The 24,825-nt window shown below is 38.8% G+C and overlaps 1 protein-coding gene across 2 annotated transcripts in view; it reads left to right on the top strand.

The window, feature by feature from the left end:
* Window positions 1–24,825, top strand: part of LOC145220706 (uncharacterized) — a 37,310-nt gene that overhangs the window by 9,963 nt on the left and 2,522 nt on the right. The window contains exons 1-9 of one of the 2 annotated variants that reach the window (XM_080087945.1): window positions 321–488; window positions 961–1,025; window positions 17,433–17,574; window positions 17,654–17,808; window positions 18,123–18,314; window positions 20,932–21,171; window positions 21,914–22,095; window positions 22,491–22,602; window positions 24,684–24,776. In XM_080087945.1, the coding sequence (XP_079944071.1) occupies window positions 971–1,025; window positions 17,433–17,574; window positions 17,654–17,808; window positions 18,123–18,314; window positions 20,932–21,171; window positions 21,914–22,095; window positions 22,491–22,602; window positions 24,684–24,776 (1,171 nt within the window). In that variant the 5' untranslated portion in view covers window positions 321–488; window positions 961–970. Of the gene's footprint in view, window positions 1–320; window positions 489–960; window positions 1,026–17,432; window positions 17,575–17,653; window positions 17,809–18,122; window positions 18,315–20,931; window positions 21,172–21,913; window positions 22,096–22,490; window positions 22,603–24,683; window positions 24,777–24,825 lie in introns of those variants that run through there. The other variant, XM_080087944.1, reaches the window with a different exon arrangement.

Raw genomic sequence — 24,825 nt, 5'->3', positions numbered from 1 at the left:
CTTAACATCTAACCACCTAAACTGGATACTCCTATTCACGAACTAGTTTAATGATGTACGGACGCCATCTCGGAACTGATATGACCATTCAAGATATTTATGAATAGCAAACACCTTTACTGTATTCTGCACTATATTTCTAAGTGCCCTGCGAAGTACCACAGCTATACCGTTAAGCTTTTGACTATAACCGTACATTCGAGTTAACGTGTTCAGTCCTTGGCTGTTTTGCTTGTCTGTGAACTTGCGCCTACTTAAAAATATTTGTTGCTGTTTAGCCAAAAGCGCAAGAGGGGACAATACGGCGATTACAACGATAGCGTTTGACTGCATTCAGTGCATATCCTCTTCCACAGTTACGTGAAACTTGATCGAACCCTGACCCACATTTATACTGCCAAAAGAGTCCAAAGCAACCTGATCCATCATCAACGAGTCAATTTGGAATTGGTGCAACCTGTCAGGCGGACAAAACGTCTCCTTTACTGGTTAAGTGTACGCAGGTCGGCGGCGGTAGTTTTCAAAAGCTCACGATTCTCTAATCCCCTGTTTGTCGCGGTTTTTATTTGCGGTAAACTTACGGCTGCTGATCTCATTTTTCGCGCTGTTGTTTTCATTCTTCACCGTATCCAGTAGTTCTCTTTGACGCTGCATGAGGTCCTAAATCATCAAATTTTGTTCCTATGCGTAAAACTTAGCTGAAGGTTTTTGTGAAATGTCTTTTCTGATGTCAAAATATATTTCGTACGTTGGTTCAAAGGCTTGTTTTCACAAACTTTTGATACTTGGGTTTCAGTTTATTTCGAGTTTTAATGTTGTCATTGTTTCGTATGCCTATTTTGCCTATTTGTTTTAAACTAAGTTATATAAATTCAGACTGTTTTTGTTCTAAACCTTGTATGTAAGGTGTTTTCAGTGCCGAGCTTTGTTTCTTTAACAAAAGTTTTATTTATTTTTTAGAAATGTGGCGATGATGAAACAAAAACAAACAAGCATACTGGCATCTAGATTGGCATGCATCTCAGGTAAAAAAATTAAACAAATTATGATCTACTTAACTTACAATCAAACTTGTGTAAACATGTAAACGCACACTTTACTAACATATTAGTAACATTGCTTCTACATTCTGCATACAGATATGCATTCTTCATAACGTTGTAAGGTTCCCTTCACAAAACATAATTTTGTCTTCGCAAAGCATACATATCCTTTGCCCGTTGTTTTACAAGCGCTCCAAGCGAAATTGTGTTTTAAAAATTGGTGTTCGCTAGAGGGCAGTAAGACATACATGTCTTTCCTGTGTTATTATGTCCCTTGCAGAGTTTGTCTGGCTTTTGCCTTGATAACGTGGTTTGTAGGCTGACAATTTGCAATACAAAAAAGAGTAATGCTGTAACTTATCATTAACACTCTATTATCGTTAAGTTATCTTCGGAAAGATTTTTCTGTTACAATATTCATGCCTGAGCGTTGTTATATCACAGCACCTTGCAGGGTTCGTAAGCGACCGAAATTTGATCCCAAAACGGTGTATAATCTAATCTTAGCAATCCGATCGCTGTAATTTGTTCGCATCTGCCAGTTCCATCGACTTTTAGCATATTTTCAGCGTTCCACATTATAAGGTCATGGTATGTTCTAATGCAATTTGCAAATCCCACATGTTTACAACCTTTTACATATATATTCTTTTTCTGTTATTCAATTCCTTAAAAAAATGCTTGGAAGTCAAACACTTCTGTTGATATCATAAATACTGCTATAACTGTTTTCGAAATGACCACTACAGCCTAAGTATGTACGTGTTTTATGTTCTTGTTGAAACCACCGCGTTTGAAACATGCTGGTTGCACATTGCTGTATGGTTGGTAAAGAAACTTCAAGGAATAATGCTGAAAGCCTATGACGTAAAATGAATGCAAATGCAGCAGCTAAACACTATGATCTCGGTACTGCGCATTTTATAACAACGCTGCAATTTTTTGCACGCTAGTAGGTTGTTTTGCAACACTAACTAGAAAAAGGGTGGATGCTAAAGGTGTTGTTTTCTCTTTCGACACGATGGTTTCTCCTGCGGGAAAACGGCTTCCGTATTCCCGCACCGTGTCACAATTCGTGGTAAATCGGCGACCAAGCTGGCGTATAGCACGGTGTAGCCGTTTCCTACATCTTTGTCGGCATTCAATGGACGAAAGGTGTCAACAACCCAGGACAGCCCGCTCCAGTGCCTCTGTCAGCTTTGTAATTGCATTATCTGCGAGCTAATGCAGAGGTGTTGTTTTCTTCTCAACCGCATACACCCTTGGTTGAACTCCTTTTTCAGGTGCTTGTCTTTTTATTATATATTAACGTTCGCACCTCTTATCAATCCTTTATGCGTCTTAAGTGGTTATAAACGGGTGTAACTGATGTGGCTGATGTGATGATGGCCTTTGCCGAAAACGTATAAATCATGTCGCCTTTTTACGTCTATTTGGGCCGTGATATTTGTCATTTCAAACCCCGAAACACAGCTTAGAAATATAATTGCTTTGGCAAAAGTTGTGTATCTCTCCTGAATCCCGTTTGGTTTCCATTGATCGTAAAAATATTTGTTAATCGAATCAAGTTTAGTGTTTTTGAACGTAACTGTTCGAAAGACATTGCGGCATATTAGCAAGTATAGCTTGGTAACTTGGAACAAACTGTTGGTTTACTTTGTTGTGCTAAGGTATGTGGTGGAAATAGTTCGTGCCAAAAACAACAGGATTACTTCTTGGGCAACTCTCGTCTGAGGCAGATCGTTTATCAGGCCTTTGAATAATTCACAAGTGATCGTTGTTGGCTATTTGTTTTCACTTATCTACAACGTTCAACCACAGAATTGAAACTATGCTATAATACCAGAGGTCCGTTAATGTCAAGGTTTTTCAAGTTGCCTTGAAGAAATTACTTTTGTTGGTGGTCTACATCCTCGATAAACTTATGAAAGGGGTTGGTTATTACATAACGCTTGGAATATACTGATTTCCACAAATCTGTTGTTAAACTAGATTTCAACGTATGCGATAAATACAAGTCTCATTAACGTCCAAGTATAACTTGGTTTGTACAGAGAGCAGAGCACTTTTTAACATCAGTTTTCAAAAAATAGTAAGTCCATGTATTGATCAAACTGGAAATGTCCTATATAGTGACTACGAAAACACATTGATTTCCTATTTAACTCCAGATCGTGTAATTAAAATTCAATTCGTCAGTTGTTGTAGCGAAACTGTTCCCGGGTACGGGCGATGGCAGTTTCAATAGGGCATAACAACTATGGTAGCGGTTTTTCACTGTTATTATTCAACAGCTCCATGACTGTGCAACGTTTTTCTGGACAACTTTTTGTGTGCAAAACTAAAATCGCGTGCAAATGTCCCGGCTTTAGGTTTGAACACCTGTTATTTACCGAATAGTTGATAAGCTTAATTGTTTGAGTTGTCTACGTATAGAGTTATACTATTGTTTTTGTAGCGTATATTAATATTTTGGTTTTCCGGCATTTTTTATTTTAATTAACGTTTTTCACTTCTCATTTGCAATGTTTTCTTTCTGGAAAAAATAACTAACCGGTCCGCTGCGCTTGATGTCAACACGACGGGCATCAAAGAACGTTGTAACTACCTATTGTTAGTTTTCAGTGTTTCCCATAATTATTTTGGGTTTACTCTCCAGTGATGCATGGTTTATTTCGATTTCTCAATATTACGGATATCGGTTGCACAATCAAACTTTTGGGTAATTTGAGCCCAGTTTGCATTTACTGCATTTGATTCCCTTTTCTACACACAGGTGACCTTGCCGTAACAAAACGTTTCTACACTTCGTCGCAATATGAAATGCCTTCCGTGGTGATAACCCATTGTATTGTGCACGAAATCTTGATGTGTTCAAAACGTGTTTGGAACTTTGTGCTTCATTTGCAGACAGGTAAACGCCCAACTTACAAGGCAAACCATCGATGGACACAACCATAATGATCAAAAAATTGTGCATTAACCATTTGCTGTGCGCCCAGCCGTAATAATGGTTCACACTAAAGTTCAATGCTTTTTTCTTCGGGCCCCACTTTATCTGATGACTTGCATTTGGTCGTTTCGACGTGGTTGTGAAGTAGGACGTGCGAACTTATTTCTGCCAATCTCACATAAGCATATACCGCCTAAACCCATGTATTTATTCTTTACAAAAGCTTTCTGGTAGTCATGTTTCAATCGCATAGCATTTATAAAGTCATATGCAAGTGTCATTCTTAACATGCTTTGTGATTTGTTAGATATATGCTAAAAATTTAGTAATGTTTTTTAGGATACATATTAACATGTTAAACCTTTAATTTTCCCCTTTTTTGCCACTTAGCTATGGAACTATAGCATTAACATTTAAGTGGTATGGACTGCTTGAATGCCGAGCTTACCCAACATTTGTAGTTCTCACATAACATGTTTCATTGTTGAACACGTTATGCCAGAGGTCGGCAACAGTTACGTCGCCAGTTTTCAGTTGTTTATCATTTAATAGTCCTGAAATCCAGCCCATACGCACAAATTTTGCCTTTCTGTTTAACTATTGATATCAGCTGGAACAAACCACTATTTAATCAGAAAAATGTTGGCACGCGAAGTCGTTACCACATGGAAATAACAAGTAAATTGACACGCGTCGCTTAAAATGTTGCTTACCCCTGTGATATGTTCTAGAACAGTGGTTCCCAACCAGGGCCCATGGCCCCCCAGGGGGGCCACGAGCTGTGTTCCGGGGGGCCACGGGCGTAGATTCACAAGAAACACCCACTAAAAGACATTTTCACTTTAACTTTATTCCCAAAATTAATCGACTATTTTACATATTATTTGGTTATAGTGAGCTTTATCAAGCTCATTTACTCTTATTAGACCTGTTTAAGGCCAAAATTAATACCGCATTCCAACGCGAGATTGCTATCTACATTTTAAGGGGGCCACAGGTCCTAACATGGTAACTTGAAGGGGGCCACGAGGCCAAAAAGTTACTTTAAGTGGGCCACGGTCCACGAAAGGTTGGGAACCACTGTTCTAGAACTACCTGTGTAAAAAATCTCGGTGTTGCATGTGTTTATCGGTAGCACTTGCTTTACGGGTCCCCCCTCTCCGGAAGTTATAATCCTTCGATTTTGCAGAAATATTCCTAACCTATGGGAGCAGTTATGGTGCTATGAATGCAGACTGTTGCTTTCAAGTTTGTTTTTCAACTTTACCGTACTTTGAGTTGTAAGCAAATTCGAACCCATAAGAATACGCCCACAATCGAGTTTATTTTGAAACATCGGCCCAAAATTTAGTTTTACCAACGTAAAATTATGACACAACTGTGGCCTAGTGTAAAGCCAGGCCCGAATCAAGTCAATTTTACTCAAACTTTCCGAAAGAGTCGCGTAACAAAACTGGTCATGTTTACTTCAGTCTATGTCATTTTTCAACGTACGTCGCACGTCTGGGCATTCACGACTGCGCCGAGAACATCCGCCTTGTACACAAAATTCCCCGGCTGTCAATCAAACGTAACTAGGCGGCAGAACAATCGATGATGCTGCAAGACGTGGTGTTTGTTTGTGGAGGGAGACACTGGCCGGTGCAAACCGGAAACTTCCTTTTTTAAATGCCATATAGGTGGTAGAGGCGCTACTGCATAACTATAAAGTCACATATATGAGCTTTTATTTGGCACAGCTCCTTGTCTCAGAAATGGACCCTTAGATTTCACACACAAAACATATGCTTACAGCATGAAGTGTATGTAAATGCGATTGTTTGTTGTTCAGAGAACATGATAGTTTTTTTTAACCTTTAAAACATGCGTTGCACAAATGTCAACTATTGTGGAAACGTGGCATTAATACACGCCTTTTGTGGTCTTATTTAGCAACCTAGTAATGAACTTCACTTTAACAAATCTTTTTTATGTTGTTGCATCGTCAGTGGTACATTGCTAATCGTTGTCGAGAATATCAGGACGGAACTACTAACATTACCGTAATCTATAACGTGACAGACTATACACGTGATCAATGTGTCCCTGCACTGGCAGATACATCTATAACTATAGTTTTATAATTCCCATTTAGAGATAACTGAGAATGGAAAATATTTTGCCGAGTAACAGAATCAGTCATATGGAATATACAAATGTTTTACCTAACTTCAGTTCCTTATAATTTTATAATTTAGTTCCATTTCGAGATATTTATCACTGTGTATCGCCGTAAAACCGCGGCTGTTGAGCGGAAAGTGAATTCTGACGCCTGTACGCCCCCATTGTCTATTTGCGCGGAGTCGACGCCTTGTTACCTGAACCGTAAATTTTTTGCGTGGCTGAAAAGTGGAGACGTAATGCGTACGAAGAACCGCATTGCACTTTGGCGTTTTGGGTATAAATAGTTGGGATTTTTGCAAAGTAGAATTTTGAACCTTTTTTTAGATCTCTCCCATAAGTGGATTTGGGGGGGGGGGGATTTTAAGTTTTTGAAAAAGAGTTTTGCATGTTGTACTTAATTTAGTTTTGTGACACCAGTTAAAGTTATAAGTAAGGTTTTGCATTTTGATTCAGCTCTTTGATTGCATGACACCTATCAAGAGATATTTAGAATGTTGCAGTTACCTTAATTTTATGATCTCTGCTTCAGTTTTTACAGTGAGGTTTTGTATGTTGCAGATCGCTCAGTTTCTTCTCTTGATTTCATGTTTTAGTATTAGGAAAGAGGTTCTTCATCTTTCGCTTTTGATGCTTGCTAATTTGTCCAGTAAAGATTGGGGATGTTCACACTGAAAAAATGTTGTAGTCGCTTTTTAGTATCTCTCGTTTACCCAGTGTTTTAGCTTGGTCATCAACCGGAACATGTTTTATCTTTTACCATGAGTCCCATTGTATGATATTTGTATGTATATTTTTCTGCCTTGAAACTAGGCCTCATTTTTCTGCTTTGAAACTAGGCCTCATTTTTCTGGCCTTGAAAGGTAACCAGTTGTATTTTAACTTATTCTGACTAAGTGGCGTTAAAAGCCTTGTTCCTGTAATCCCTGAAAAGACCCTTACTTTACACCTGTTAATTTGACGTTAAACCTATACCAATTTTCCACCAATAGCACGTTGGGTAATTCCCGCCTTGCCAGTCGCTAGGACGGCGGAAGAAACATAATGTTTTCGTTTGAAATTAATGGCTTCCCAAACATGGCGGGAAGGTGAGGAGAAAGTACCTGCAGGTAACATTCCGCTTTCAAAGATCATCCGGCTAAATGACTAAGTATAGAATGGACGGGCTTGGTAGGGACAAGGAATCTGAAACGTATACCCCCGCATGACAGGGGCGCAAATGAGCCGAAAGCAGTCAGACTACCGAAATAACTTTTTCGTGCGTTTCGTGAAATTTTAAATCTAACTTCCTCGTGTTAATGGAAGACAGTAGCGTGATTTTTCGATTTGCGTTTTTTCACGTGGTTTTTAAACTTATTGCTAATAATGAACGAGTTGTCACGCTTAAGTACGTTATTTTACAGTTTTTATTACTTTCTTGTATTGAACATTTTTTTAAGTTCCACCAACCCGTGCTGTTACCATTCTTAGCAATGCTACTTATTATCCTATAAACGCGACTTTTGGTATGGCTGCTTGTGATTTTGGTTATCGGCAGGAGAATGAAGATCGTCGTATACATACAATGATTGTTGGTTGAAAGCGACATTTGGCTGGTGGTTTCAATAAAACGATTTCGGATAAACATGCATTCCAGCCGTTGGATTGGACCACATCTCATACTACACCTTGATCAGATCATAATCAAGTTGGCGTCGGTTAAAAAACTAGTTTCCCTCGGGAGTACCCACCTGTGCAACTCTCACGAGCATGTTGGTCCTGATGTTGAAACTTCAGTTTAGAAGTTAGGCTTTGTAAATTCAATTACCCAAATTAGGCCAAAGCGACTGGCCTAAACGAATTTTGTTCTGCGGCAATGACCTTTAGCGCAAAACAGTAATTTGAAAAAAATTAGTTAATCCATTTTGTACCAAAGGCATTATTTGTTGTTCTCAGTTTTTATAGCATGGAATTTTTACAAAAATTGTATTGCGCATTTAATTGGCTCATTAGTCACGTGGTTTGTACAAGCTGGTTTGTGATTGGTCAGAATGGTCAGTATCGGTAAAATAAGACATTAAAAGTATGCAATAGTGTGAGAAAGTATATAAACTGCGGATTTGAGACATTTTGATGTCAATTGAAAAACGACAACTCGATGTTGGGATGTGTTTGAATAATTGATTGCTGCATTAAACCCGCGATGATTTTGTTACGTCGCACATCGGCCAGCAACTCTACGACGAATGAGTCTTTTGCACCGAGCTGTCAATATTGTGTAGCATGGATCGAACCAAATCCCATTTGCACGCAACGCAAAGCCTCTTTCTTTTTCGATGCAACCACGCTGTTTATCTCAATTCTCCCTTTACTGCCCGCTACGGCTGTTCCCCGTCCTCGCGTGTCTAATGCATTAAAGACATCCGCTATATGTAAAGAACAGGTTTACTGCCAAGGGTCTAACGATTTACTGTTATGTCTATTTTCTCTCTGAATAATGTTTTTTAACATTGGTCATCAACCCGCATATACAATTTGTATAAATCTGTTTGACGAATTAAGTTGTTGTGAATGTCTTTGAATATGAAGGATGTTTTGCTTTCAGAGATCATCCAGCTAAATGTCTAAGTAGCCTATCGAATGGACAGACTTGGCTGAACAAAACAATCTGAAACCTCTATCTTTTGAATATGCATTTAGGTGTGTCAAGAAAATATCACGAATTTATTTAGTTGTCTAACCACCTTTGTTTACACTTATATGTTTTGACACCTTTTCAAATGTTCATATTTGTCTCCCTGTAATGGTTTAGCAAATCCCTTGTGCTTGGGGGCTGCCGAACCTCAGGTCTGTAAAACCCAGTGGTTCTCAGTCCCAGGTGGCTTGTGTCAGAAATTGTAATTTAGATCAAATCTAACGAGCACTTTGCTGAAGATGTTAAACCGTGAAAGCGACAGGAGGCGTTGTCCGGACAGTTGGAACAGAATACAGCGACAAAGGAAATTTAGTGAAATATTTTCGAAATGTAGGCCACTTCTAACTTTAAACCAATATTGAACTGGTTTCAGTGTATAAACTTACACCGTTATCGAGGTTTTGTTCTATACTGCGGGCAGCAAAAAAAGTTTTCGAAATCAAAAAGCTGTTAAGAGGGCGGTATAGACAACGGTTTGAAAAACAGTGATATAATTTACACCAAAAATGTCAAGCTTTTTGCACTAGATATTGTAATTTCAGCATACAAGATTTAAAGCTTTTGGAAATACGGTGTGAGGTCTTGCATATCTATTTAAACGCTTTGTCCATGAGGTGCGACTTTACCACTTTTGTCGTAACCTGGCGCATCAAGAAATCATGTGCATATTTGACTTGCATGAAGTCGCTTGGTTTGTCTGCCTTGTCTTTCAAATAAGACACTGAGCCATTGCTGTCCGCCACATGAATCCCCATGCTAGAAGCTTCTGAAGTAAAGTGGTGTTTTCCTGGCTGTTGGCCATCCCTTTACGAAGCAAAGTAATTACTGCGAGTTAAGGGCGCGACAGTACAGTAAGGGTTCTAGTATAGGGCACCGCAGTTATCAATGTATGTAAAGACATGATTGGAAACACGTGAGTGACGTTGAATGCACGGCCACGTGATTTTCGTCTTGGCTTTTGATCGATGTGTTTTTGTAAGGTTCAGGGCAGCGGCCAAGTATCAAGTTTACGTTCATATTGCACGGCGCTGTCTTTAATTTTTGTTTGGTTAAATGGGGTTCTTTAGGTGTCTTGGTACTTAACTGCCTTTAATTAAGTTCCTTACTGTATTCAACTGTATTCGTATACACTGTATTCGAGTGCACGGGTCACATACCAATTATATCAGAAACTGTTTGCCTTGAGTGCCGGGGTTGTATGTTTCATTCAAACCTTTGCAGAAACGTCGTTGGAAAAGCACGCAGGCAATGCGTTCATGCTGTATCTGCTTTGGTGATTACTGATTACCATTTTTGACTTAAAGTTTTGCTGAAGTATGACTATAAAACGGTGGTAACAAGGTCCAGTTAAAAAAGTATTCTTGGAACATTTTTTACCTTAATGTTAGAGTCATTGTCAGGGACGATTTTACTTCTTCATGTGTCACTGTTGACGTACATTGGAAAGTATTGACCACCATTAGTTCCATTCATATCGATTCTGTCAAATTCCACAAACGAATAGGTGATTGGAAAACTCACATATAAAACCATTTGTGCCAGATGGCAGCTTCAACTCTGTATAAAGTTCAACTTCTGTAGTATGTAGTGCAGATGAAAATTCCATCTTGTGTCTGTTTCTTCGTGCAGGGTGGAAAATAAAACGCCTGTGGTTGATGATAGCGTTTAGTTGCCCGTAACGGTATGAAAGTTATGCACTCGCCTATTCGTACGATTCGGGGGGCGGAAAATTGTATGTTTGCAACAAAATTGCTGGGCCTGCTTAACGACTGTTTTTTTTTTTTCAAGCGCTTTGGTTGATAAATTTTACCTGGCTTATCTTTTACTCGTTTTTCATACGATTTTTCTCGTTTTTTTAGGAAGCAAAGTTTGCAACAAAATTGCTGGGCCTGCTTAACGACTGTTTTTTTTTTCAAGCGCTTTGGTTGATAAATTTTACCTGGCTTATCTTTTACTCGTTTTTCATACGATTTTTCTCGTTTTTTTAGGAAGCAAAGTTTGCAACAAAACTGTGGTTGCCAGTTCAGTTAACGGCTGGTTGTTTTGCAAGCGCTTTGGTTAATCGATTTTGCCCGGGCCTTTCTCTTATTACTCCAAAGCTGTCGATCAGCATTTATAGCGTCCACTACAATATTATACCGAACTGAGTCAGTGCTTAAATTTGTTTTGAGACATTCAAGAACTCTAAACGATAGTCAACAACGTGTACAAAATGTCCGGTTGACATCGTATTAAGGGAGTTTATCATTCGAAGATGGTGATTTTAACCACTAAACTTGCAGCCCTCAATATTCTGTTGTGAAACGTACTATCGTGCTTTTACTATGCTAAAACAGAAAAAAAGAGAAACGTTTTGGCACAAGTCAAAGTCAACTCCAAGTTTTTGTGGAACAAGGCGTTTTGTCCAACCGTAACAATTTATTAATGCTTCACGTGAACGGAACGGTTTTTCAAATGTTTGACGTCAACCCAAGTTCGACGAATGGGTTCAGGTGATGCGTAAAAGAGGGCTTATTCAACCAGCGCGTTGTTCAGCGTGTTTACGATCTACTGAGCCGGATTAGAATTTCGAACTAGAGCTGTGAGATAAGGCAAGACTTGGAGTAATGTTTCGAACCATAAGATGGTATTGCAATCCAGTAAAGACTCAATTGAAAGGTGCAAGTTGTAGTGTCGTTGAGTAGCTCACTGGTCAGCAAAGTAAGGTATTACTTCTGCAGAGAGCTGGTCTTCTTATGGTGTATATCGCTTGCTCGAATGATTTAGTTATCTACGAATAGCATTTGTCACGTACAAGGTCTCTATAAGAGTTTATTGATTAAATTTGCGTTTAATTGGATTGGGGAACTAAAGTTGAAGAAGGTTTGTGGTGAATACGCTGGTTGCTTTTTTCAAATCTATGTTTGATATCGTATCTTACCCTGATGATTGCAATGTTATGTAAATTGTTTTCATTTGAATGTATTTGACAAATTCACCCTTACTTTCGTGCCTTAGTCACGTTCGAAGCTGCGAAAGCATTTTTGTTTTCAAGTGTTGGTAAAGGTTTTTGTAACGATACATCATTGCCCTGTGTACATTTATGGGCTTGTATTTGTGGATAGCACTTAAAAAAATGTGTTGTGTGAGCCACTTTACTATGTTGTCCCAACATACCAGGGTTTATGCATCACTTCTAAAGGACTTGCGACGCACGAGGCCTGCAACTTGACAAAATACAACTCGTTTGCGAAACAAACGCACGTAAAAAGCCACGAAAACAATAGATTCTAGCTCAGATACTTATAAGTTGACGTAGTACAAAGTACGAGGCACTTGAAAGTTTCCTGGACCAAAACTGCAGGCAGTTGTTTGAAAATGGGATGATTTAGTCCTCAACAAGTTCTAAATTATTATTTGACCTTGGTATGATGTTTCAAGGTCATGGTGTGCTAACGCGTTAGATGCAAGACGCCATGTTTTCAGTCGGCGATCCTTTGGGAGTGATAAGACCTTAATTAGCATTGGTGGTTGCGGTTTGATCCTCGCGTGTCTGTTATTGAAACTTTAACCAGCCGTAAAAGAACGTCTCTTTGGATTCTATTTGAAGAAGGATTTTAAACGAAATTCCTCCAAGTCCTTTCATATTTAACATAACTTTGGGATCTTTGGCAAACTTTATCTTTCATATACTGTTGCAAGTTGTATCTCAAATTGATTGATATGTGATTGATGTACGGAGATACTGTGTTCCTCTGCATGCTTTTGTACTATGTGATAACTCTCTTTTCAAAGGTTGCACTATAGTGAAGCCATTGGAATAAAACGGGTTAAATCGTTTGAACTGGTTCTGAGCATATTTAATAACTCGTAAGGCATGGACCTTCAAACTGTGTTTTTGTTTGAATGGTTTTAACAATATTCGTATTGTGTCATAAAGTTTATCGGGCTTCATTGTTCTGTGTAAAAAATGTGTGTTGTTCGTCCTCTCCTAAGTCAACAGTTTATTGTGATGGACATTTCACGGGGGGCCTTTGCGCTCAAGTTGTCTGTTTTGTGAGACCAACTTAACTTGGAAACGAACTTTCCGACGCTCTTTAATTTCCTAATAGTGTCCTGGTCGCATACAAAAGATATCGTTCAGTTTACACTTGAGTGAAGGAAATGCTTTAGTCATTGCAACAAAAACATTGTTTCTACGTTGTTTCAACCACATGTCCATGATCCGTAAAACCGCTGAGCATTTCTGAAACAGCGTCTATGTTGTTGGTTTTAACATACAAGCTTAGTCAGAGAAGCAAATGAGGCAAACAATGTATTGAATAATAATTCCACTCACTTGTCAAGAGAAACGCTTTATACCAGTTGGGTTTGTTGATTCAAAATTGCTTTAAATATTAGCTTGTCGTGTTAAGTCCGTGGTTCTCAACCTGTGGTACGCGCACCACTGGTGTTACGCCGGGGATTTCAGGTGGTACGCGAGTAGCTTTTTAATGCACTCAATTCACTTCAGATCAAGATTTGCAACCCAACTGACCTAACTGATTAGCCCTGATTTTTGGGAAAACTCGTGTCTTTGACATTCTTTTGGAACCTTGCTGGTTTAGAGGTGCACTGGCCTAGTCGAAAAGAATAACACTATTGGTATAGCCATTCAAATAGGTTGTATGTGGTACGCAGTGATATAAAAGGTCGTCAGGTGGTATGGAATAACAAAAAGGTTTAGAACCACTACTTTAAGTGAATATTAAACGCCATCTTTCCAATAATTTGTCTCCTGCAATTGTTTTGTGTGGTAAAGGTTGACTGAAATCTGCATATGTATAATGTTGACAAAACATCATTGCGAAGAACGGTAGGCAGGTATGCGGTAAACATGTTTTTAAGCCTTGTCCTCTGTTTTCCAACAATGCGATTGCACCATTTTATACCTCGCCCACGTATTTACTACACATATCCTCTCGCGTTTTGACATAATATCACAAGGCATTGGAGTGCCGTTCAATGGCTACACTACCCAATGCGGCCGATCTCTCGTCACCAGCTGCACTGATGAGACCTTATAGGTCGAAACAGTGTGCACTGTCTGCAGCTTTTCACAGGGCATATTATTGTAAGCAGGCTTATTGTCGCCAATGGTTTTCACATTTAAAAAAGCGCCAGTCGAGCTGTTATCTCATACCTTGCTCGGTTCTGACACAAGGAATTAAAACCGCACGTACAATAAATACGTTATTCATGCAACTACAAGGTCTTATCTGATACTTGCGTGCTTCTCTAATTGGATTTGTGCATGGTAACAGTAGACGTAAACGGCTTGTTTTCCCTTAAAAGAGCCCACGTATAAGTAATACTATACCAGCACTACACTGGAATAAGCCGTGGATATTGAACGGTTTTTGGAAAACCCATAACTGGAAGGCACGTATATTGTCAACGTTTTTTGGTATGTAACAAACTTTTCTTGGATAAAAGTCCAAGTTAACGCGAGTATCACCAGAATTTTATTAAACAAAAAAGCCTTGTATGTGAAGCGCCGACGGCTTGGGATTTATAGGTCAATGTTTTGTGAGTTCACGTAGTAAGAGGGGTCATGTTGCCATGTGTTCGGATGCAAATAGGACCCTCGTTAAGCATGTTGTTAGATGCCGCTACAAGGTTGCCGTCGATTGTACAGCGCGAAAGTTGTCGGCAATCTGACACCCTAACACATCACTTGTCGAGGTGCAAGTGCTCGGTGTTTCAGAGTGATGTGCACAGGGTAGGCTTGCCAGGTATATTCCGATGCTCATGAGTGCAGTGAAAACTTTCGGCATGAAGGCGTTCCCTTTTTCTCAGGTTGGTAGTAATGTATTTTTGTTGTCTCGCGCTTTCGCGTCTGTCCGTCTCTAACACTCTCTAAAGAGCAGTTTGCATTTTTGAGGTTGAAGACGTGTAATTTTGGAGCTAGGGACGGCTTATATTAGCCCCACAGGGCAACAAGTTTGTGTTTTTGGATGCTTTTTGTTGTGGGGGGGGGGGGGGGGGGGGGGGTAATTTTAAAATTTGTTGCGTAGAAATGACTTAAAGTAAACCCGTTTAATATCAATTCCCTGATATAGCTACACGCTGAGGTTGTCGCTTAAAAGGTCCAGTTTGTATTTAGACTTTCTACATTTTGTGGCAGTCGGACGGCCAATGTATGTAGTTCGATCGTGATAACAACCCTGTTTTTTTAATCTTCACCTGTCACTTTGTTTCGTCTGACGTAGGACCATATTGACCTCAGACAACCAATGCTTTCATGAAAATTGCGCAATTCACTAAATTAACTTTAACATCTACAAACTTTTGCCACGGCGACTTTTTTTCGCTTGCTCACCTTTGCCGCGGTATTGATTAGTGTTAGGTCCTTTGGGAGCATGAGGTCGCACTTCGGACAAAAGCAATTTGATTATCACACCAAAGTTTATCATGAAAATGTTTCCAAGTCCCCTTCCTTATCAAGTAGGTCGTTATTGCACAAGCGTTTACCATACATGCAAAATTTTCGCTTTCAGTTGTTTTTAAATGTCACGTTGTTGCATAATGGTTTCTTATATCCCCGTAACGCAGCTGCTCATAGCTTTATTGCATTAATAAGATTCGAAGACCTCAAAGTTGACATAAATTTTGCAAAATTTACCCAGCATGGGAAAGTATTACTTCAGTAGCATTACGTGTTTGCCTTTATGTCTTTTTAACTGTATATTTAGACGAAACAAAACTGTTTTCTATCTCAAAGATTTATAATCACATTTGCGCACTTTTTCGACACGTGTGAGACGCTTGGGGTTTCCGCATTTGTGTGTGGTATCGGTCTTTATTGTTGGTTTAAAATTGTTCCGTTTTCCACCTCCTCGCTAAAACAAATGGATACAAAGAGTTTGTCGCTAACACATATCTGAAATTGTATGTACACTCACATGCAATTCTGTGTTAAAAAATGGTTTAAATATCATATGCGGTATTGAAGTATTTCCATCATATCGGGCTTTCCAGCAAACGTACGTTATCATATCACACATGACGTATGACTAGCGGTGACAACTTGTGTAGATCGCGTGTTTAAACCGACATGTGCTTCAGATCATCGCGTCGCGTTGATGTGTTATAAAAGTCCCTGGCAGCAGGCAGGAAGACCGCGCTCACCAGCTATAACGGCGCTTTTTCTGCCGATCGCTTATTTTTTCTCCCCACCTCTCTGGCAACATGGCGGCTCACGTAAAAAGCCCAGCACCTTCTATGCGCTCGCCACATGAGCTAAGGTAGCTCTGAGCGCTCTCTGCAACGCTCTGCAATGTGCATTACGACCTAAGCTGCATAGACATCCGCTTTTCAAAACGTACTGTATCCGGGCGCGTTTCAGAAACTCCCCGACGAAAAAATTCCGAACTACATGTGGTTTAACCTTTACCATCAATTGCAAGGGTACAATATATACAGAAAAGCTTAAACAGCATTTGTTAGTTAGTTTAGGCGCGTTTAAATGAAAGTTGAAGCTAAAAACGAACACAGTAACGGTCACCGTCACAGTATTATAGTTAGATTTGCTGTGCAATGGTCCCAGCTTTGTGTTTGGACCTCATGAAAAATTAGTTATGTTACTCTGATTTGTTGGAATTTAAAACATGTACGTGGCTTCCAGCAATCTGGTTATCAGCAAAAATAATTACTTTAGAACCGTTTATACTAGTAGCACTAATGTATGCACATCAACAAATATAGCATTCATTTCTATAGACTGTTCTGTAGCATCAGATATATTTTTGTCTTTTACGGGTGTTTTGCCAGAGCCTTATCATTACGTGACGGTTGGTTGTAACTTGTGATATTTGTGATATTGACTGGTAAAACATCCCTCTGAACGCGGCAGACGCGTGGAATGGGTTGCTTTGACTTTTTGCTTTAACAGTAGTACAGAAAGGCAGCAAGGCATAGCGAGTTATTATGAATAAATTTTTGCCATGCGATTCAACTCTAACATAGTTCAGCGCGTTTAAGTGCCCGAAATCGATTATTTTAAAGCACCCTTTAATAGTTATGTTGCGTGAATAATTCCATAGCATTTGTTTTACTTTTTTAAATCGCATTAGAAAGTATGTCATCTTTGTGAGTCAACAAGCAACAGTAGCATTTTGAGTTAATTACATCTTATTTGTTACATTATAGGAATCCAATGCTCTCAGCATATCGTTGAGGTCCATTGAAGAAATGTTGGATTTAAGTTATCGGATTTTCATCTTGTTCATTGTATTTGATTTAGTAATATCGTACAGTCAAGTCAAAAAATGCCCAGGAAATGTCACTGGTGACTTATGCATGGACTACTGCCACTATGATTTGTCTATAGATAAAAAAAATCCTATAAGCATAGGTAAGAACAAAGCCCTTGATTGTAAGCGTTAAAGTAGGTCGATACTTTTCACTGTCGTTTCGAATTCGATCCCGTTAATGTTATATTGCTAAGTTCAAAACAACCCGGTTAAATTTCTTTGTAATATATCGGGATACATAAGCGTAAGATGGACATGAAGTTTTGGATTGGAAGGAACCTTTGGAAACTTTTGGTACCTAGCACTAAACTCACTCACGTTTTGTTTAGACGACTTTAAGAGATTAGCCAGGGCCGTTCGCCTATATGATTTCTACTACAACAAAACCAATGAAATGATGATATGGACACCTAAAAGGAACGGAACTAATCGTCAATCGCGGATTACGGTCACCACTTTTTTTCTGTCCGAGTAGGTTTTTCGTGCAAATGGAAAACAGCCTATTTGTATACAAATATTGCAAAATCACAAAGATTATTATTTTGTGCAGAGAAAACGCTATTGGAACGCCCATTCGTACGTGTTGTGGCGTTTCAATTCTAGCCAGAAACTGTTCAGTTTCCGTGAAGGACGCCGGCAGACTTTACATCGGTCTAACGCGTAATGTTACGAGAATTGGTTATCGGTATCATGTCGCACAACTTGGTAAGTTTGTTTATAACAATACATTCAAGCGTTTGCCGGAAAGCTACAATGCACGACTATTTTTTGTGTCCTGTCATTAAGTTCCTGTTATACTTGTACACCCGCTTACTTAAACTTGAAATAAATACATAAAATGTTGCTGCTAGGCAAACTGTGACAACAATTTTTGATTTTACAGCAGTTTTTTTAAAGGCAACCAATTTTGTTCTGTCCCCTGTGTGTGTCGTTTTTACTGTAGTCACAAAACAGATTTCGCCGTCCGAATACACATCTAACCTTGTATTTGTTTTCAACAAAAATAATTGCGTTTTCAGAGCAAAAACCTTACAAGAGCTGCTGGTGGAAAAACGACACCATTCAGCTGTGTTTATTTGTTAACATAAGCACTGGTGCGATTGAGGTCAACGCCTTGCAAGGTATACTTGGTGTTACTAGCGCAGCCGAATACGCCAAGGACGTAGTGAAAGGACAAATAGGAAAATTCTGTGTCTACCAATTGCCGAAACGTAAGTTTGTTTGCGGAACAGTTTTTGTCACTAACTTTGGTTCAGAAACACTGCTGCTTTATCAATACTATCACTTAACCTAAAACACGGTTTAATCGATGATCGTAGACAGAATGGAAAGATTTTACAGACTTTTATGTTTGGCCGTACTTCGCCATTTAAGTCTCACATTTTTTTCTGCTGAAGGGATTTTTTTATGGCTGCAGGCCAAGTTGTTGCCGCAAATTGGTAAAATGTGTGTCGTATAAAACGCGTAAGAGTATTTTTTAAAAGTTGAAACTAACACTCTAAGTCAGTGGTTCTTAACCGGGGTTCGATCGAACCCCAGGGGTTCGACGAAGGTCTTTTTGAAGTACAATACAAATATTCGTTTTCATCAAACTTTAGGGTCTATAGTCGCTAAAAATGGCATTTCTATTTGCCAAATATCAAAACGCTCGAAGCTTACACTAAGGCAGGGGTGCACAAGTCGAGTTTGTGCGGCCGTGAACATGTTTATTAAAATATATGTACAGGCGTAAATAAAACTATATATATGTGACGTAAATAAAACTCGTTTGCTAAATATTTTGATTTTTAAACTGCTCTAAATAGTTTTTTTGGTACTAAAAAGAATATTACCAGCCTAATAACCATATGCGTCACACTTTTTTTACGCCTATTGTGTGCAAACAATGCGAACAAAACCGGTACCACAAGCATCACAATATAGATTATGACATCATAAACACTTAAGACTGAACTCCAAGCTGTGCACCAAGCTAGATATTCTGGGCTTTTTGGGCGCTATTTAGATGGTATATATATGACATAAACCAAGTATTTTGAAACAAAAAAAGCGGGTAAATGGCGGACGTTGGTGAAATAAGAATCTGCAATGCGGCCATCCTTGCAAAATGTTGTGCACCCCTGCACTATAAGGTTTTCTTTTCTTTTTTGACGTAACAAAGAGCACTGTGCGCGTGCTCTTTGTTGACAAAAAAATGACAAACAGTAACTGTTGCCACATCACGTTGAAACAAAAACTAATTACGACCCGCAAAACAAAATGGGTTAAAAACCTTGGATGTAACTTTAGGGTTCGATCAAAGGCTGAAGAATATGGCAGGGGTTCGGCCGTTATAAAAAAGGTTAAGAACCACTGCTCTAAGTTGTGGGATCTTACTAAAAGACTACAGATCACTTTGACCCCAACAATGTTTTGGATCAGCTTTGGGTACGTTCGCACTCATAAAGTGACCATGTACCTTCAGCATCCATTTTCGCATTAAAACGAGGTTGTTTTGTCAATTTTTTTCACTCGTACATTTATAGAGCTCTTCTGTCAAGTATTTTTAATCCGACGTTTCGACGTCCTATACAGGTGGCCTTCGTCAAGGTAAATAACACTGTTAATGTTAAACTTTTCCCAAAATAGGTCGTTGTTTCTCACTTTCGCCATTCTGGTCCTAGAGCGAAGTCACACTGTATTCATTTATATTTTATGCGGATCTCGAATTTTAATCGCTTTCTGTGTTTTTGGAGGGCCGTTTTATGCTGAGATGAGTGGGTAGCATGTCTGGAAGTTGGGTATCGAAAACCTGCACAATATTGTGTTGACAGTTTTGTCAATTATTTTCGAGATTAAATTTGTAACTCCAATGATGGTCTTTTTTTAAAACAGATCGTTTATATGCAACTGGCTTGAGTAAATGTTTTCACTTTTTTCACTTTGTTTTTACCATGCTGCTTCGATGTCTTCCGTTCTTGAATCTGAAGACGTTTAACGACATCTCTAATAGATATCTATACCAGGGGTGTCAAACTCGTGGGGTTCGGGGGCCACATTGCAGTTTGGAAATTATGCCGAGGGCCGCATGTGATTTTTAATCTAGTTTTATACACTTAAACAACATTTTCGCTACGACGGCCGCATTGTAGATCCTAATTTCACCACCAGTCACCTATTACCTGCTGGTTTTTGTTTTAAAATTACAGAAATAGGTTTACATCATAATTATATATATGCCATATATTGACGCCCCAAAAGCCCAGATTAATTTCCAACTGTGAAGATCAGTTTTAACTGTTTATGACGTCATAATCTATATTGTGACGTTTTTTCCATTGTTTGCACACAATAGGTCTACAAAAAAGTCTGACGCACATGGCTCCTAAGCTGGTAACATTGTACTCTTTTCAGTGATATAAAATCTGTTTAGAGCAGTTTGAAAATCAAAATATTTGGCAAAGGAGTTTTGATTACATCACGGCCGCCAGCACATATATTTTAATGAACATGTGGCCGTACGGCTGCAGGTTGTACGCCCTTGACTGAAACTTAACGCCTTGAGGAACGGTTTAATTACTATCGTTTCTGTTTATAACATATGAATTTTTATTTATAAATTTAATTTCTGTAAATGTCTGTTTAAATCATAGCTTTCACTATGAAAAGTAGAAAAAATATATTATAGTTAGATAAAAATCTGACAAAATTCTACAATTGTTGTTGAGTGTTCGTGGGCCGCATTGGGGAGCTTCTTTCAGATAAGACAACTTGTGTATTGACGAGATCTTTCAGATAAGACAACTTGTGTATTGACGATCTTAGACATTTACTGTTTTATATTTGTAGATAATGTTGAAAGGAATGGAACAAAACTGACAGATGGGCTCTATAGCATGTTCTTTAATCGACAAGTATGGTCGGTAACCAAGTATTGGGAAAAATCTGGCGAACGAAACTGCTCTATTAAGAATATCAGTCTTGATCCTAATCTTAATGAGACCACCAAGCCTGGACACCTCTTGTGTTTCCAGGCCACTTCGCGAAAGTCTGATGCACAAATGGAGCAGTATTGCATGCCAGGAAATGGTAAAAAAATAGATGGCTTGTGCTGTATATATCGCATCTGTAAGTTACAGCACTCTTAAATCTGTCTCTGCATACAACATGGCTTCATCAGTTCTATAAGCAGGAAATAAATCGAAGTAAAAAATACCAGAATGGATCCGAAAAAAACACATGTGACACTAAGGCACACAAACAACCTGCTCTGCAACACCTACAACGCCACTATTAACGGGAAACTAAAAAGCCTGATAATGTCATGTTAAATACGCCGTTTTCGTGCTCTACTGATCAAGTGCTACGTTTTCGCTTTGTTCTTAAGCCAGCGATAACCAAACCGGTTCTAGGTAATTATTGAAACGGACCTGATTTGGGCCTAACTCGATACTTTACATTTATGCGGTAATGGAACGATGGTTGACATTACTTTTAGGTTGCTTTAAAAAGTTTGAATGTTTTCGCCCTTTTACTTTCGAGTGTGGGCCCTAATTTTCGTCCCGATGAGGCGTAACTCACCGTTTGTGTTTAAACATAACCTATTGCTCTAATGTTTAAGGCAGTACCCCAGTTTGCTTCGTTAAGTGTCCACGTTTACTTGCAAAAATGCCCGGGGCCATTGATTTTTCGTAGAAAAGAATTTAGTACTTGTTCCCGACTTGAGACTGAAACTTAGGAAGTGTTTAAAAAAATTCATACTAAAAAAATTCGTATTTAGTTGTTGTATTTGCAAAGTTTTAACATACAACATCTCCTCTTTTCTATGCAGTAACTGTTGCTGCGCCTGAAAAAGACAAAGTTGAAGCGGATTCTCTAGATTTGGTTTTAGTGATATTTCTCTGCATAATTGGTGGTGTCATTCTCCTTTTGATACTGATATTTGGCACCTACAACGTATCCGGAAAATTTCGAAAGTTTATAGGAACCGTTACAAAAATGCCACCTTCAGTGGTAAGTCTATTTATTCTTACAAATCCGCAGGTTAGTTGATACATTTCATATACCACGAGATTTAGTTCCTTATGATAGGCGGCTTTTTTTCCAAGTGCATCTATTTCGTATCCAAGTTGTTTATTCTTTTAGCATTGTCCTTTTAGACGTCATCCCAAGTAGTATATTATACTGCTTTGCACGATAAAATTTGCGGTCAATAATTATTACTAGCTTTTTGACAAATATTTTAAAAATTGTCATAAATAATAAAAGTAGTTATACTGGCGTTACATCTGTATCTCAAGTTTTGTCGGAATTAGGCGAAGATTCGGAATAACTGCATCCGGTTTAACTGAGGTTCACTATGCAAGCGATGGAATTACAATGTTGTCATTGTGGTAATTTATTTGCAGATGGACATGGAAAAAACGTTGGCTGGCAACAGAAGCGGTGGCAATTTTGTCACCAGTGATGAGTATAAGGAAGAAGCCGAACCGCTTAATTTGTGCACTGCTGATAAATTAGGTTGGTATTCTCGGCTGCGACCTAAACCTTCCACTTAAAGTAAAGACGAATTCGGTTAATTGCATAACCAATTTGCTAATGTTTTTATGCGGTTAGCCGCATTAATATTTTTTTTTCAGGACGCAATCAAATGCTCGACTGTAAGAAATATGCACTATAATCATGCAGTATAATATCCAACAGTCGTGCTTAGAATCATCAGTGAAAAAATAGGTCCGCATAGTCTTAACCCTTAACATAAGCGGTATAGGTGATTTTAAAGATTATTTTATTTCCGTATGACACACGTACAATGCTTAAGAGAATTTTATAAGGGCGATTGCTGTAAAACCGTATATTCGCAAAATCCACTTGTCGCCCATTTAAGAATGATTACTTTATGGGCAGTATTACAACACACACGTGGTTCCCCGGCGTCTGCGCCTCACGCAAAATTGTCGCGCGTCAATGAGATTCTACTGCTTTTGGTGTCAGGAAGTCGTACCTGAACTGTAGCATGAACCGTCGATAACTTGAGAGAAAGTTACCTTGGCAAACAGCATGAGAGAAATGACTTTGTAGCTTCAGTAACACGATTTGTTTTTGGTAAATGGGGTTGTCATCACCGGTAAATCGTAAGAAAAACGTCACTAATACTTTTGTAGTTACACACCAAGTAGGTTTTAGATATTAACGAAATCCGTTACCCATATCACAATATTTATACTGCGCAAACAACAAAACCCTTCACTCTCGTATAAATTCCATTAACATAATAGAGCACTGTTTCCGTAAGGCCTAACGTGTACCGTGCATTAACATTGTCGAGAAATTGTCATTGCGACATATTACTCACCTTATGAAAACTGGTGCAATTTAATTTTAATTTAAGAAAAATGGTTAATTTAGCGGTATAAATCCAGTGTCTTTTCTCCTTCTACTCCTTTAATGCATAGCGGTTGCATTGGTGGTCAGGAAAATGGCAAAAACCGCATCGAGATCCAAACAATAGTACGGGCGTCCTTCTCCAAAGCGTAACAATGCCTGTTGTTTATTCATAATGTCGCAGCAGACCACATAGATTGGAGAAAGGGGTATGAGGTATCGGATTCGGCCATGCAACGCCTTGTCGAATAACGGGAAAGGAAGTCGCGTGCAGCAGCGGGTACCACACAGTGCTTCCTTGTCAAGATAAACTGTCACCTGTGAGACCACGCGAATTGCTAGCTCAAATATCAACTACTGCAACGGGTGGTCAAGAACAAAAATGCGCTCCGAAAATCTCATATCCTATATGCACGCCCTAGATATTACATCCGCCCAATAAGGGTGTTTAATCAGGTCGACCAAAATCTGTTCTAAAATTATAAAATAATACGATGTTTCGTTGTGTCCTATTGTTTGACTCCATACAATTTGGGCAAGCAGATTAAAATTCGTGCAAAACTGATGAGCAAAATGTCATTTATCAATCAGTCACATATCCCAGACGATGAACCTGACTTGGTAGAGTTTTTTCTCTTTTTTTTTTTTTTTTTTTTTTTTTTTAGTTTTTATCTATCAGGTTGATACGTTTTAACAGGCGACAAATATTATCTTCGCTAATGCTAGTGTTTGGAAACAAAAGCCCTACCGTGAAATTTTAGCGTCAACATTTCAATTCTAACTTCAGCTGCGAATGGGATCAAGGTCATTTTCAAGCCTGATTATTGACCGACTCCTTTATAGTGCTACAATGTTGGCATTTTAATTAACGCTCTGTTGACAACACATTAGTAGCAGTTCCATTCCAGTTAGCTACACCTAATCTGAATAATGACCCACACTGCGTAATACCCAATTTGGTGTATGTAGAATTTGTGTGTTTGTCAGGGTTGGGTGAAATGTCATTTCCCATTGTCAGGACAACTGACATTTGGTGACGGAGTCGTGGGCTATTTTAACCCACCTTGTTTTACCATCACTTAATTTCACCTTGTTTTGACGTCAGCGTGGGGTATTATTCATTGTTTTTGCTTCCCGTTTCTATTATTTCCCCGCACTTACATGTTCTTTCCCGTGGCCTACTTTGATAAAATTGACAATTGGATTTTTGTATTTAGTGCCCGATAAAGAAAAACACTTTCTTCTTCAAAATGAGTTTGGACACGAAGTAGATGTTCCTGATGTCAACATCGGTAATCGTCCCCAACTAGGTAAGCTTCTGGTTGGCTAGTAACAGTAGCCTATACAGCAAATAAACGA

Source organism: Phallusia mammillata, chromosome 3 (genome assembly GCF_965637545.1).
Source record: "Phallusia mammillata chromosome 3, kaPhaMamm4.hap1.1, whole genome shotgun sequence".
NCBI classification, from domain to species: domain Eukaryota; kingdom Metazoa; phylum Chordata; class Ascidiacea; order Phlebobranchia; family Ascidiidae; genus Phallusia; species Phallusia mammillata.
The sequence above is the reverse complement of the archived record's forward strand: the minus strand, read 5'-3'. Positions and strand labels throughout refer to the sequence as shown.